Raw genomic sequence first — 14,147 nt, 5'->3', positions numbered from 1 at the left:
TCATCGGGTCATCTTTCAGTCATGCTCTTTGGTCACACTCTAAGTTTTCTATTAGATTAAGAAAATAAAGTATAATAATATAAAATATAAATGTTAGCATTATTAGTCTATTGTGCGTTTAGATATTATATTATGTTATATTATTACTTATTAGAATTTTGTTTCTCTGCCTCCTGCCCCTCTATTTTCTACTTCCCCAATTTGAGTGCCTGCAGACATATCATTTTTTTTCTGGTTATTTGACATTAAACCTATTTCAAACTGGACATTGGCTAACTTAGAGTATTAACATCCTAAAATATAATTGAAATTTAATTAATTTTTTTCACAAGATACACAGACAAAAAACGCCTGAAAGTGGCTGCAGGAAAAGCCTGCAAAGCAGCTCATGGAAGGAAACTCAAAATTTGGTGATCTTCTTTGACTATAGGCCTGAGGCTGTCAAAAAATTCCACAGGGGGTCTGGTTGGAGAATCGAATGTGTTTCTTTTCTTTTTTTGGGACAGGGAATTTTCCCGATTTTCTCTATGAATTTAGTCGTATCCAATTCCTCCCTGTCACTAGGGGGCTCCCACATTAAGCCTCTACTACCACTCTGTCGGGTGGGCTGCAGACTATCACGTGTTTCCTCCGACCCACGTGACGTCACCTGCTTGCTCACCCGTCCCACATGACGTCACCTGCTTGCTCAGGCAACATTATGGGCAACGTAACACACTCGGAGAATAGCGTTATCTACTCCTTCCGCTTGCGTGAGCTCACAGATGCCCCTGATTGGCTGTGAAGCCGTCATTAATGTGGGAGCCTGAAGTACCTCTCATCCCTCCCCTGTGAGAGAGCTTGGCCAATCGGCTCTATTGAGGCCTCCGGCTGTGAGAGATAACAGCATCACCCGGGGATCAAACTCGCGATCTTCAGATGATAGGGCGAGCACTTTACCACTGCGCCACCCGGAGGCCCAATCAGTGTATTTTACTGTTAAACAAAAAGGAAATGTGCAATTCCAGTACAGACCACACCCAATTTCTGTGTTCAGTGTTACATTAGATTAGACAGCTCGATAATGTGAAAAAAATGTTGTCCTCCTGCGAAAGGACTTTAAATCAGTGCATGCATGATGTCTGGTGTCAGAATGCTTAATCCTCACTCACTCTCACTCATCGTCTATACTGCTTTATCCTGTATACAGGGTCAAGGCATGTTTAGTACAGATTTGGATTTAAAAATACATGGCTTGGCAAACACAAAACTTGATTGAGAAACACATTTGAAATCTATACAGTGGGTGTGAAAACCTGTTTATCTCTTATAAGATGTTTTATCTGTAAGTCTGGCCTCTTATTCTTTAGAATTTATTTATACCTTTTTATACATTTACACCAGGTGGAGCCAGTTGATTGTGGCATGAGAATGCATTATGTCCAATATGATAAGTTTAGTTGTTTGTATTTTAGAAAGGAAGATTTAGTTTTTCTGACATTTGACAACATTTTATCAGTATATCCTTAACATCTGTTAGAATGTTACTACCCAGTCATCTCCTTTTAAAAACTAACTGCAGTACAAGCTTGTTAAGTTTTTACTAGGTTGTAAAGTGCATACTGATGGTTCAAGTCAAAAAAAAAAAAAAAAAAACTTAATACAAGAAAATATTTACCGCATCTTCCGGCAAGGGATTCACTTTATCACTTATGTAAAGGTTATGCTTATAAAAGGCTTTTTGTCATTAAAGGGAATGGGAGAGAGAGAGTCTCACTTCTCAACAGCAATTTATAGTATTTCAATAATCAAAAAAGCCACTAAGCATGCATTTTGCAGTATTCAGTTTTACTACAACCGTTCACTACATTTTTGCTGCATCGAAGGCATATAGATATCATATGTATAAGTTCAAATACCTTAACTCCATTTTATGTTTGCCTATAACTTTTTCCCCTCTTTTTAATTCTTAATTTAACTCTTTAACTCTTTTAATTGTTAATTTAATTCTTTTTAATTGTTAATGCTCTTGTTAATTTAACCCAGCAAAATGGGTTATTTTTTTAACCCAGCAAAATGGGTTAAATATTCAACCCAAATGCTGGGTCATATTTAACTATAATGCTGGGTTAATTATACCACATAAGTTGGTCAAATGTTCTACCCAGATGTTGGTTCATTTTAACTGGAATGTTTAACTGGTTAATTCTACCTCACAAATAGGTTATTATTATTTTCATATTTTACAGTGAATCTGTAAAAAAAAAAAAAAAAAAAAAACTACCCACGTCTATTAAACAGTTAAATTACTTTGATATACTGGTTTATTACAAAAAAAAAAACTTAAAAGTTTTGCAAACCATACATATATGCAATAAACAACATCCTATTAAATGTTCATAGAAAAAACGTTTATTTTTCAAAAGCACAAGAACAGATAATCAACAGCGACATCATTACTATACTATTACTCACAAGGGCAGAATGGAGTAATAACACAAATAGGCTAAGGCAGCTTCTACAGAGCAGGATCTCTTTGTGACATTAGATATCTTTTTTGCAGAACAAAACTATCCAGCCCTGGTTCCATTTTAACATACAAACACTGTCTATGACTTTTCGAGTAGGCCTCGCTATTTCATAGCAACATTACAAAAAGTCGTCTACAGAAGCACACTACTTTGGAGTATATAAAAATATAAAATGCCTTGAAGCACACATTAACCGTCCCAAGTAGTGTGCATTGCTCCAGAGCCTGTCCCACCAGAATGACGAACGCCCGAGAGCAGCGCTGGTCATCATCTCCCAACGTCAGGATGTACAGTAGGGGTACGGCCTTGACACTTCAGCCTGCTGGAAATATTCCACCATGTTGATGCCAACCTTAGAAAGAAATGAAAGAAAGTTAAAAATTTGTTGAATAACAAAGATTAAACTGAATAAGACTATCAATTTAATGTGTAATAGGATTTATACTAAATGAAAAAATGACAAAGCTAGGGTATAGGTAACCTGAAACAAAAACATGGAGACAGCTACTACCAAAAATAAAATAATATAAATATATATATTAGTCAGACTAGTTGATCTTGTGGTCTGCGTTGATTTTAAGCTAATTACCGAGGAGATGCATTGTCATAGCTGGTGTCATACTGGCACATTACAATCACCCAAATATTAATACTTCCATCTAGTAGTTATCTGTACAGCTGACTGATAGTTAATTTGGCCTGAGTCATAAGCAGCTTTGGTTAAAGAGGGCTACCTGGTTAGCTTATATGCAGCAGTCATATTTGCATACTACTTGCCAAAGGGGGAAAGGTGTAAAATATTGTTATAACTCGGGAGAAACGCGGACGAATTTTGACCGCGGAGTAAATTACTAGCTAGTGAAAAACGGGAGGTTAGCAGGTGTGTATATTTGTAAGAGGGTCAGTGTTTTGTAACACCCCAGCATTTTATTGTCTCAAACAGTGAGATTAATAAAGTTCTAATGTTAATGTTTTGATTCATACAAATTCACATTTCATACAAACTTAAATAATTCTTTTGACTATGTAAAGCTGCTTTGCGGCAATGAAAATTGCTAAAAGCGCTATACAAATAAAATTGAATTGAATTGAATTGAATTGAATTGAATGTGGTTGCTAACGCTAGCAACCTAACTAAATGCTAGCGTCATGCTAATAGTACAGTTACAGTTTCGTCACCCTGCAAACATTCTACAGAGAAAGATAAAAAGCTCAGACATCTTAACCGTTTCTTTCATACACAGCTGGGGTTCTTAGGCTAACTATAGCAGCTACTGTCAGCTAAATTATCTTACCTCAGACCAGCCTGAAAATTTAAGTGTAACCTTAACACGGTAACAAGAATAAATCCTACATATAGTAATAATTTTTCAGTCATATGTGACTTAGGTGAGTGAACATGTGTATACAGACCTTGTACTTAACATCACTTTCCCTTAAATGAACCGTCATTAGCGGTGTGGGAGCTCAAGAGAGACACGAAGCTCTGACTGACAGCCGCTGAATCCACCGGTGAACTTTGGGGGAGGAGCCAATCAAACTTCAACCCAGCAGCTGGGTTACACAAAAACTACCCAACTCTCTGTAAATAACCCAGAAAAATGACCCAACAGAGGCAACCCAGCGCTTGGGTAGAAAAAACAACCCAGCGTTTTTTAGAGTGTATTCATCCTTGTCACTCCCAAAGAGAACCTCAACATCTTCAGCTCTGCTACCTCCAACTCTGCCTCCTGTCTTTTCTTCAGCGCCACTGTCTCTAAGCCGTAGAGCATTGCTGGTCTCACCACTGTCCTGTACACCTTTCCTTTCATTCTCGCTGATACTCTTTTATCGCACAACACACCTGACACTTTTCTCCACCCATTCCAACCTGCCTGTACCCGCCTCTTCACCTCCTTTCCACACTCTACGTTGCTCTGGACCGTTGACCTTAAGTACTTAAAATCCTGCACCTTCTTTACCTCTGCTCCCTGTAGCCTCACCGATCCTCTTGGGTCCCTTTTATTCACACACATGTATTCCATCTTGCTGCGGCGAACCTTCATTCCTCTGCTTTCCAGAGCATACCTCCACCTCTCCAAATTTTCCTCCACCTGTTCTCTGCTCTCGCTACAAAGGACAATGTCATCTGTAAACATTATAGTCCATGGAGACTCCTGTCTTACCTCATCTGTCATCCTGTCCATCACCAGAGCAAACAAAAAGGGTCTTAGAGCCGATCCTTGATGCAGACCCACCTCCACCTTGAACTCTTCTGTCACACCTACAGCACATCTTACCACTGTCTTACAGCTCTCATACATGTCCTGCACCACTCTAACGTACTTTTCTGCCACTCCAGACCTTCTCATACAACACCACAGCTCCTCTCTTGGCACCCTGTCATACGCTTTCCCTAAATCTACGAAGACACAATGCAACTTTCTGTTACCTTTTCTGTACTTCTCTATCAGCATCCTCAAAGCAAATACTGCATTTGATGTACTCTTTCAAGGCATAAAACCATATTGCTGCTCACAAATGCTCACCTCTGCCCTTAACCTAGCTTCCACTACTCTTTCCCACAGCTTCATTTACATCATGTGCTCTAAAATTCTTCCTCCCACTCTTAGACAAACAAGATTTCTGTGGGGTTTTATTTTCTTCAGCTTTCATCTGCCATCTTTCACTTGCGCTGTCCCCCCTTCAGCGTTCTTAAGATGGTGCTTTAAAAAATTAATTTAACATAATACAAGAAGCAGAACAAGACATAAAATCTGAAAACTCCTCCACATGGTAGAAAGGCATCTAGGCCTTCTCTGAAGGTGTTTCTTACCTTGAAAGTCACACAGCTCTTGGCCTTGGCTAGGAGCAAAAACATTATCCGAAAGGGGACACATACTATTCCTAACTAAACAGACCAGTCTATAGTCTTCAATGTTTGATCAGATATAGTTTATTTTATTTTACCAACAAATAAATACATTTAATAATTGTTAATCATAAATCAAATCACCAACTTTCCCTTTTAACTATTTACCATATTTATTACATATTATCACATTGTGCACTTCATCAATTTTAACCCTGGTAATAATAATAAATATAGCAACAATGAATATTAATTTAAATAATTGTTACATTCCTTGTAAAAATGTGTTTGGCAGTGATACATAATTCCAATGTTAGCTTTGTTATGGAACAATGGCTAAAATTAGCCTGGATCATAAACCCTATTACTAGCTTATTTTACTGCTGTAATGTCACTTATACAGAGGTGCAAGGTAACTAAGTACATTTGTACTTAAGTGAAGTTTTCACTTATCTTTACTTAAGTTACTGGTTACAGTTTACTTTTGCTCCACTACATCCTAAACAAATATCTGTACTTCCTACTTCATTGCATTTCTGTACAGTGTTGTGTTACATTACATAAAACAACATTATGCTTGCATATGCCAGCTTTGTCTTTGACAATGCAAAAAGCCACATGTTTGAAGTCCAAATGCTCAGTTTTTTTTCAATGTTCTGAAAAAGTAGTTTGTATCTCTGCCACGATTGGCCGACAGTATACCTGGCCCTGTGTGGCGCATTTCAAAGTTTTCATCCTGAAACTCGTCCCCGTAGATATCCTTTCCACCTGAGCCATCATGGTTGGTTATATAACCACTCCTAAAAAAATCAAAGCATTGATGTATTGACATATATTTTAATGTCTACACATGCTGTTCAATGTGTTGTACATTTTAAATGTAGGGTGGCCCTAAAACGATTTTGCGACCACAGACCTCACTGAATATGAAATCAGAGATAATTTTGTAAAAAAATTAATTCTGGAAACCAAATTCTTTCTCGCCAGTGCACAAAGCTCTAAAGTTTTCTGCAATTTTAGGGACGATATTGGCAAAAAGTTCAATTGTGAACATGCCATTGACTTAGAGTCAGCAGTTATAGTGAAAAATCCCACTGGGTTGCTTGGTCTAGAAATGTCCATGAATTTACACTGGGCTAAATTTACTTGAGATATGCACCTCTGACAATCTGTGAAGATTTTCCTGAAGGATTCAGCAAGATCTGGTGTCTTGAATTTGACAGCAAACTGCTCCACCTTGGCATCACACTCTGTTTGATAAAAAGAACAAATTTGTACAGACAATGGGTTTAAATTTAAACTTGACAAAACATTGAACCAGAAATAATGGGATTAATTGCAGAAAATAGTAATGTTCTGACCTGAGTAGTCAATGGCCATCCAGACCAATGTGTTATCATATATGGCCATGCTTTTCATCTCCATGTCTTTAGTGATGATGTGGTTAGCACACACTTTTAAAATCTTGTCACGCCTCATCAGGATACGGTAGTACTTTTTCACTGGATGAAAGAGGATGTTCATATAACCAACTCCACGATCTTTCCACTGGTCAAGATCACGGTCCCATCTAAACAGTTTTGCCCACTGCTTAAAAAGTACCTCCTCATCTTTTTCTCCAGGGTTTACCTCAAGCTAAAAACAGGAAAGCAAAAGGAAATTACCTGTTTATACTTCATTAAATATGATGATAGTAGCTACTGTAAACTCATGCATCTCAGTCAATAAAATCATAAAAATGACATTTTTTTATTTACATGGCAGCAGACTTTTTTTGTAGGCATGCTGTTGAACATTTCTGTCACCAAAAAATAGACTGCATATTCAATGTTTTGTCTGTGGAAACAAACAAAAACACGATTGGTGCTGCCCGTTTAGTGTTTCAGCTTTCAACAGGACAGCCATGAGTTTTAGCAGCCTGTTCAGAGCAGCTTTGACTTGGGTCCTCTTGCCAGTTTATTTCACTCTTAAAAAAATACTTTTATAAAGCCTACTAAAAACATAAAGTATTGTGACATAACTATAAAAGGTGATTACTAACATAGCATATTTTGTTTCTTGAGTGTAGTGCATTTTAGGATTTATTATTGTAGGATAAACTATTTTAGAACCAATAGGCTATAACCCTTCTGCTGTCTTCAGGGTCAGAAATGACCTGCAGCTATGTTTTGTAGCAAAGTTAAAACCCCTTAACCTGAAAATCAATGACATTTCCTAAAGTTATCCCAACATTAGAAAAAGTGAGACATCACCTTTGTTTATGTTTCTCTGAAAGCTATACAGTACACCACCAGGGTACCAAGATTGTCTTTGGATCTTATGTAATTTGTTGCACAGTGCAAAAAATGGCCTAGTGGCCTTTTCATTAAAAAAAAGGAAAAGAAAGTATTTTCTTTTGTCAAGAACCCCGTAAAATTCAAATCTGCAAATTTGTTCGCTGTACCTTTTGTGGCTCTGTTTCAAGGTCCGCTAGACTTAGACTGTCAAACACGGTTCCTAAATCTCTCCTAGTACCATAAAAATAGGTAGGGGGCAGCTGCAAGCTCTTTCTCTCCTTCATTGTCGGCTTCTTCTCCAAGGAAAATTTCTCTGCATCTTCACTGCTTTGAGCTGTGAGATATTAGACATTTCATTTATTATTAAATCTATCCATCTTAAAGTATTCAGAATGCACATTAGATCAATTAAGTGGCAGAACTAATTTGCAGTAAATGTTTTGATAAATATAAACATGATGTGGCCAAACACAATCTGTGTTCTTGTCCAATTTAATGGATTGCATATTGCAGTTTTAAAAGTGTAATGCCTTTTAGGATGAAGTTAAAATGTTGCTGGATTCACTTTGTTAAAATTATGGAGGCAAGTCTGCATTGAGTCAGGTGACAGTTAAGGACACATGGAGCTAAATAGGCCTTTAATAAATAAGGTAAGCAGTGCTGTGTTATATTTGTAGACTGTGTTAAGTTCTCGGAGCCGTACACCAATTTTGGCACTGACACAACAGAAACACAGTTCAAAAAGTTATGCCTTAGAAGCTTCTTTAGTTCTTGCTCTTAATTGTGGTAGCAGATTGATTACATCACAAACTCACATCCAGCATTTCTTGTTAGGCTGAAAATCATCTAATTTAATAAGGGCCTGCTGCTTACCATAACTGTAAGCAGAGGTGCTAGTGAGAGAAGAGTTCATCCTAATGTCGAGTTCCTAGTGTCAGTGGTGACTCAGTGTTTTAAGACTCTGAGTTACTCATGAGAAGGTTGGCAGATTGAGCCCCAGCTGTGCCAGGTTACCGCTGTCGGGCCCTTCAGTGAGGCCCTTAATGCTGTCTGCTCCAGGGACACTAGAAAAATGGCTGACCCTGCACTATAAACTCAGCTTAGTAACAAGTGCTGGGATATACAAAGGATAAAGAATTTCAGAGTAATGTATATGTAATGAATAAAGGCTAAACTTAACTTCTAAAAGTACTTTGAAAGAATTGCCCTCTACATGGACTTTGAGTCCACATGGCATTGCTTTGTGATAGGTATAGTGGACTCCCATATGTGTTACTATGGAAGCAAGGCCTCTTTGCAACATTTCTGCACACAGTGTAGAAGGTGATTCAGACAGATAAAGGCACTGCATTTATGTCACCTTCCCTACAAAGGTTATATGAATAGTGGGCATTAAATTGAATCAGACCAGAGTTTACCAAAGATATTCTGAAAACTGAAAACTAAAAAAACATGCAAAGATTTCATTAAACATATAAACAGGATTTGTAACTCTGATGTGCTTTTGGTCTGGTCTGGGAACTGGGATGAATGGCTTGAGTCCCATGATATTCGCCATAGGAGAGATTCAGCATAAATGGTAATTTCCACACTGTAGTAACAAGAAAAAGCAAAATTTTGAAGCCACTTGGGACAGACAAAAAAAAAAGCTTGGTCTTACACATGACAATCAGAGACAATTAAGAGACAGTTTACCTTCAGGTGATATGTTCTGAAACTCGCTGTTGAAAAATGTTTCTAGTTTGTCTCTCAGTTGAGACACAGACTTCAGCACTTTCTCAAAAGTTAGAGAAAAACCGTGTGTGGTGGTGGTGAAATTTGCAGGTCCAGGAGCAGCTGGGACAGAGTGAAAACTCTACATGGAGACAGGAAACAAAAACTATGTATTAACTTGGATCAAATAATAGGCACATGGAACAGAACAACCACCGGCCTTGACAAAAATTAGTTACATAGTAATTGTAGTAATTACTTTCTCTCAAATTGATCTATTAGAAGCTACTTCATGCAAGTATGCCATAGTTCTGGTACCTGGAGGTACTGAATGGGATCCTCAGTGCGTGAAAGCTTCTCTAGGTTAGCATCTCTCCTCTTCAGCTCTCCAATCTCCTGTTGCAATTGCATAATGATGTCTTCAGCTTGACTCACAGCTGCTTTCTCTTGATCTCTGATCAGCTGTGTCACCTCAAGTTGTCTTTTTTCAATTGCTTTGATCAGCTCAGTAAACATTTTTACACTTTCCTGCATAGCTGTTTGTGCAGAATGCTGTTAGGGCACAGAGATATATGTGGGATCTTCCTCATTCCATTTTTCAACTGTCAATGACACAGTGACTAGATGACAAAAGACTGTGTGATCCTGAAACTGCTCTTCCAGATATAAACTCACCTTATGAGTCTCCACAGCTTTTCTCAACTTCTGAAGCTCCTTTTCTCTGTCCTTGATAGCCTGCTTAGATTTTTCCTGCATCTCCAACAATTGCTTCTGCACAGAAACACAGCAACTAATTCACTTTCAGTGTGTTAAATGTAATATAGACTTCCTGGCCAAAAAAGTCACCATTTCAGAAGAGTCAAATCATTAGGCTGAATTAAGCAAAGAAAACAACTAAGGAGATTTGAAATTACTAGACCCAGGTTAAGAACCCTTCAACACCTTATTTAAATCTAGAAGGATACCATCAACTTTGTAGAATAAATGTGGTAAGAATTTGATAGAGATCATAAAGACAGTGCATAGTGTGAAATATACAGTGGTGTGAAAAACTATTTGCCCCCTTCCTGATTTCTTATTCCTTTGCATGCTTGTCACACAAAATGTTTCTGATCATCAAACACATTTAACTATTATTCAAAGATAACACAAGTAAACACAAAATGCAGTTTTTAAATGATGGTTTTTATTATTTAGGGAGAAAAAAAATCCAAACCTACATGGCCCTTTGTGAAAAAGTAATTGCCCCCTGAACCTAATAACTGGTTGGGCCACCCTTAGCAGCAATAACTGCAATCAAGTGTTTGCGATAACTTGCAACGAATCTTTTACAGCGCTCTGGAGGAATTTTGGCCCACTCATCTTTGCAGAATTGTTGTAATTCAGCTTTATTTGAGGGTTTTCTAGCATGACCTGCTTTTTTAAGGTCATGCCACAACATCTCAATAGGATTCAGGTCAGGACTTTGACTAGGCCACTCCAAAGTCTTCATTTTGTTTTTCTTCAGCCATTCAGAGGTGGATTTGCTGGTGTGTTTTGGGTCATTGTCCTGCTGCAGCACCCAAGATCGCTTCAGCTTGAGTTTACGAACAGATGGCCGGACATTCTCCTTCAGGAATTTTTGGGAGACAGTAGAATTCATGGTTCCATCTATCACAGCAAGCCTTTCAGGTCCTAAAGCAGCAAAACAACCCCAGACCATCACACTACCACCACCATATTTTACTGTTGGTATGATGTTCTTTTTCTGAAATGCTGTGTTACTTTTACGCCAGATGTAACGGGACACGCACCTTCCAAAAAGTTCAACTTTTGTCTCATCGGTCCACAAGGTATTTTTCCACAAGGTAAGTCTTGGCAATCATTGAAATGTTTTTTAGCAAAATTGAGACGAGCCTTAATGTTCTTTTTGCTTAAAAGTGGTTTGCGCCTTGGAAATCTGCCATGCAGGCCGTTTTTGCCCAGTCTCTTTCTTATGGTGGAGTTGTGAACACTGACCTTAATTGAGGCAAGTGAGGCCTGCAGTTCTTTAGATGTTGTCCTGGGGTCTTTTGTGGCCTCTCGGATGAGTTGTCTCTGCGCTCTTGGGGTAATTTTGGTTGGCCGGGCACTCCTGGGATGGTTCACCACTGTTCCATGTTTTTGCCATTTGTGGATAATGGCTCTCACTGTGGTTCGCTGGAGTCCCAAAGCTTTAGAAATGGCTTTATAACCTTTACCAGACTAATAGATCTCAATTACTTTTGTTCTCTTTTTTTTCCTGAATTTCTTTGGATCTTGGCATGATGTCTAGCTTTTGAGGTGCTTTTGGTCTACTTTTCTGTGTCAGGTAGCTCCTATTTAAGTGATTTCTTGATTGAAACAGGTGTGGCAGTAATCAGGCCTGGGGGTGACTACAGAAATTGAACTCAGGTGTGATAAACCACAGTTAAGTTATTTTTTAACAAGGGGGGCAATCACTTTTTCACACAGGGCCATGTAGATTTGGAGTTTTTTTTCCTCCCTTAATAACGTAAACCTTCATTTAAAAACAGCATTTTGTGTTCAATTATGTTATCTTTGACTAATAGTTTTTTAATGAGCAGAAACATTTAAGTGTGACAAACATGCAAAAGAATAAGAAATCAGGAAGGGGGCAAATAGTTTTTCACACCACTGTATAAGCCTATGGAGGCAGTGGAAATGTGGCTATGGGAAATTGTTTAAGAAACATAAGACCATGTGTAAGGTCAGACATGAATAATAAGTGAGGGTGCAGATTTAGTTCATCCAAGTGTGGTTGAGGTGAAGAGTCTGTGCAGGACACTTAAGTTCTTCCACCACAATCTAGGCAAACAATTTCTTTGTTTCTTTGTTCTTTGTTCTTAATGTCTCTGGATCAGTTCTGTGCCTTTTAGGTGCAGCAAAGAGAAATTGAAATGCTACAGTATATATTGACATTCTATTTAGTTTTGTGCTTTCAACATTATGGGAACAGTGTGGAAAGTATACATGTACATGGGTGTGATGATTCAAATACTTTTGCCAACATAGTGTATCTGTGTGCACTTGGTCAATATGTTCTAGAATGATCTAGAAATTGTATATTTCAGTTTTTATTTTTGTTTTGATTCTTCGTGTTTAAAAATAAACTGTACCACTACCTCCTACAAAAAAGCCATTTTTAAAAAATATAGTGAAACCTCGGATTGCGAGTCACACGGTTTGCGAGCCTTCCACAAGATGAGCAAAGATTTTTTTTATAAATTAATAATAAAAAAAAAAAAAGTCAGAAACACTTATTTGTTGGGATATATTTTTAAGGTAAAGTGCAGGTTAATTGGTTTTATTTTACCTTTATATTTTGTATGAATTGTTTTTTATGTATTTATTTTTTGGGGCTGTGGAACAAATAATTTGCTTTTCCATTATTTCTTATGGGAAAATTTAATTTGGTTTACAAGTGTTTGAGGATACGAGCCCACTTCCGAAACAAATTATGCTTGTAATCCAAGGTTCCACTGTAATTAAAATATTACTAATGTAAAAAAAAAAACAGAATTTAAAGGATATTTATTTCATTCATGCTTATTTAGTACTACTATGTACTTAAGTGTATGTTCTAACATTTGAATTAAGCATCATGGGGAAAATATAATAAAACCAATTCAATCATTTACAGTTGAAAATTGTGCTCATACAGTAAATAAACAGACAAAGTGAATCAATAAAAACCCATACACTACATAAAACATGTGAAGCATAACAGGTAAAACATGTCATGTAGATATTGTGTTATTTTTTTGTATCATATTTATTTAATAACCTTGAGTAGTTATAAACAAAAGCTGTGTATTATTGTTACCTGTTTCTCAGCTCGTCCTGCTGCAGCTGATACTGTATCGTGTCCTTTATGTTCATCTAACATACATGACATGCAGATACACTGCTGGTCAGTGCGACAGTAAACCTCCAGCAGTTTGTCATGCTGAGAGCAGATCTGCTCCTGGAGTCGTCTGGAGGCTTCCACCAGCTTGTGATTCTTAAAGGCAGGAGATTTATAGTGAGGCTGGAGGTGAGTTTCACAGTAAGAGGCCAGACACACCAGACAGGACTTGATGGCTTTGTGTTTTCTCTCAGTGCAGGAATCACACTCCACATCTTCAGGTCCAGCAGAACACTGAACAGGAGGTGTAGATTGAAGTCTCCTCTTCAGTGTCTCCACTACTTCAGCCAGCATGGTGTTTTTACTCCAAACAAGTGTTGAAGTGAATTTTTGTCTACACTGAGGACAGCTAAAGACTCCATTCCAATAGTGCTTACACGAGTAGACTTGGATACACTTCAAACAGAAACTGTGTCCACAGGGAAGAGCTACTGGATCCTCGAAAAGATCCAGACAGATAGAACAGCTGAGTCCTGAAATATTTGCTTCTGCCATTTTTACCGAGAAACGAATTCACACACAGTCACTGACAGCTGATCATGCTTCCTGGTTGTATGGTTACACTTCCTGGTTGGTGGTTATAAAAGCTGTGTGTAAAACAGATGTGTGTAAGAATAACTTACCTGATTAAATGGCTTTACCTGAAGATTAATTTTACCTGGTTACACTAAATAAATAAACAAATAAATACACCATTATTTAAATTAAAGAGATGATAGTACACTTACTGTATACATGGAGACCTATATTACTAGCAAAAGCCAACATAGAAATAAAACCGATCCACAGGAGACTAAGCAGGAATAGAGAAGTTTTACTTTCATTTATGCTAAAGTAAGCGCTGGTTTGCCAGGGGTGTGACAGAACTGACG

At 37.7% G+C, this 14,147-nt stretch overlaps 1 protein-coding gene across 1 annotated transcript; it reads right to left on the bottom strand.

The window, feature by feature from the left end:
* Nucleotides 1-5,580: 5,580 nt before the first annotated feature.
* On the bottom strand, nucleotides 5,581-13,756 carry LOC128526858 (uncharacterized). The gene is made up of 9 exons (XM_053499049.1): nucleotides 13,195-13,756; nucleotides 10,026-10,121; nucleotides 9,669-9,902; nucleotides 9,333-9,492; nucleotides 9,130-9,228; nucleotides 7,805-7,971; nucleotides 6,723-6,996; nucleotides 6,521-6,611; nucleotides 5,581-6,161 (listed from the first exon to the last, which is right to left on the bottom strand). The coding sequence occupies exons 1-9, from the start codon at nucleotides 13,567-13,569 to the stop codon at nucleotides 5,999-6,001; spliced, it is 1,659 nt and encodes a 552-aa protein (XP_053355024.1). The 5' UTR covers nucleotides 13,570-13,756; the 3' UTR covers nucleotides 5,581-5,998.
* Nucleotides 13,757-14,147: the final 391 nt, after the last annotated feature.

The sequence above is a fragment of the Clarias gariepinus genome, chromosome 1 (assembly GCF_024256425.1).
Source record: "Clarias gariepinus isolate MV-2021 ecotype Netherlands chromosome 1, CGAR_prim_01v2, whole genome shotgun sequence".
NCBI lineage: Eukaryota > Metazoa > Chordata > Actinopteri > Siluriformes > Clariidae > Clarias > Clarias gariepinus.
Note: the sequence above shows the minus strand (reverse complement) of the source record. Positions and strands in the feature narration are given on the sequence as shown.

Bases quoted from the DNA above. Each gene is read 5' to 3' on its own strand.
- LOC128526858 (XM_053499049.1), bottom strand. From the start codon at position 13,569: ATGCTGGCTGAAGTAGTGGAGACACTGAAGAGGAGACTTCAATCTACA. The intron at 9,229-9,332 runs GTAAACTGTCTC...TTGTTACTACAG, and splicing joins TCAGAACATATCACCTGAAG to TGTGGAAATTACCATTTATG. The intron at 6,612-6,722 runs GTCAGAACATTA...TTTATCAAACAG, and splicing joins GATGGCCATTGACTACTCAG to AGTGTGATGCCAAGGTGGAG.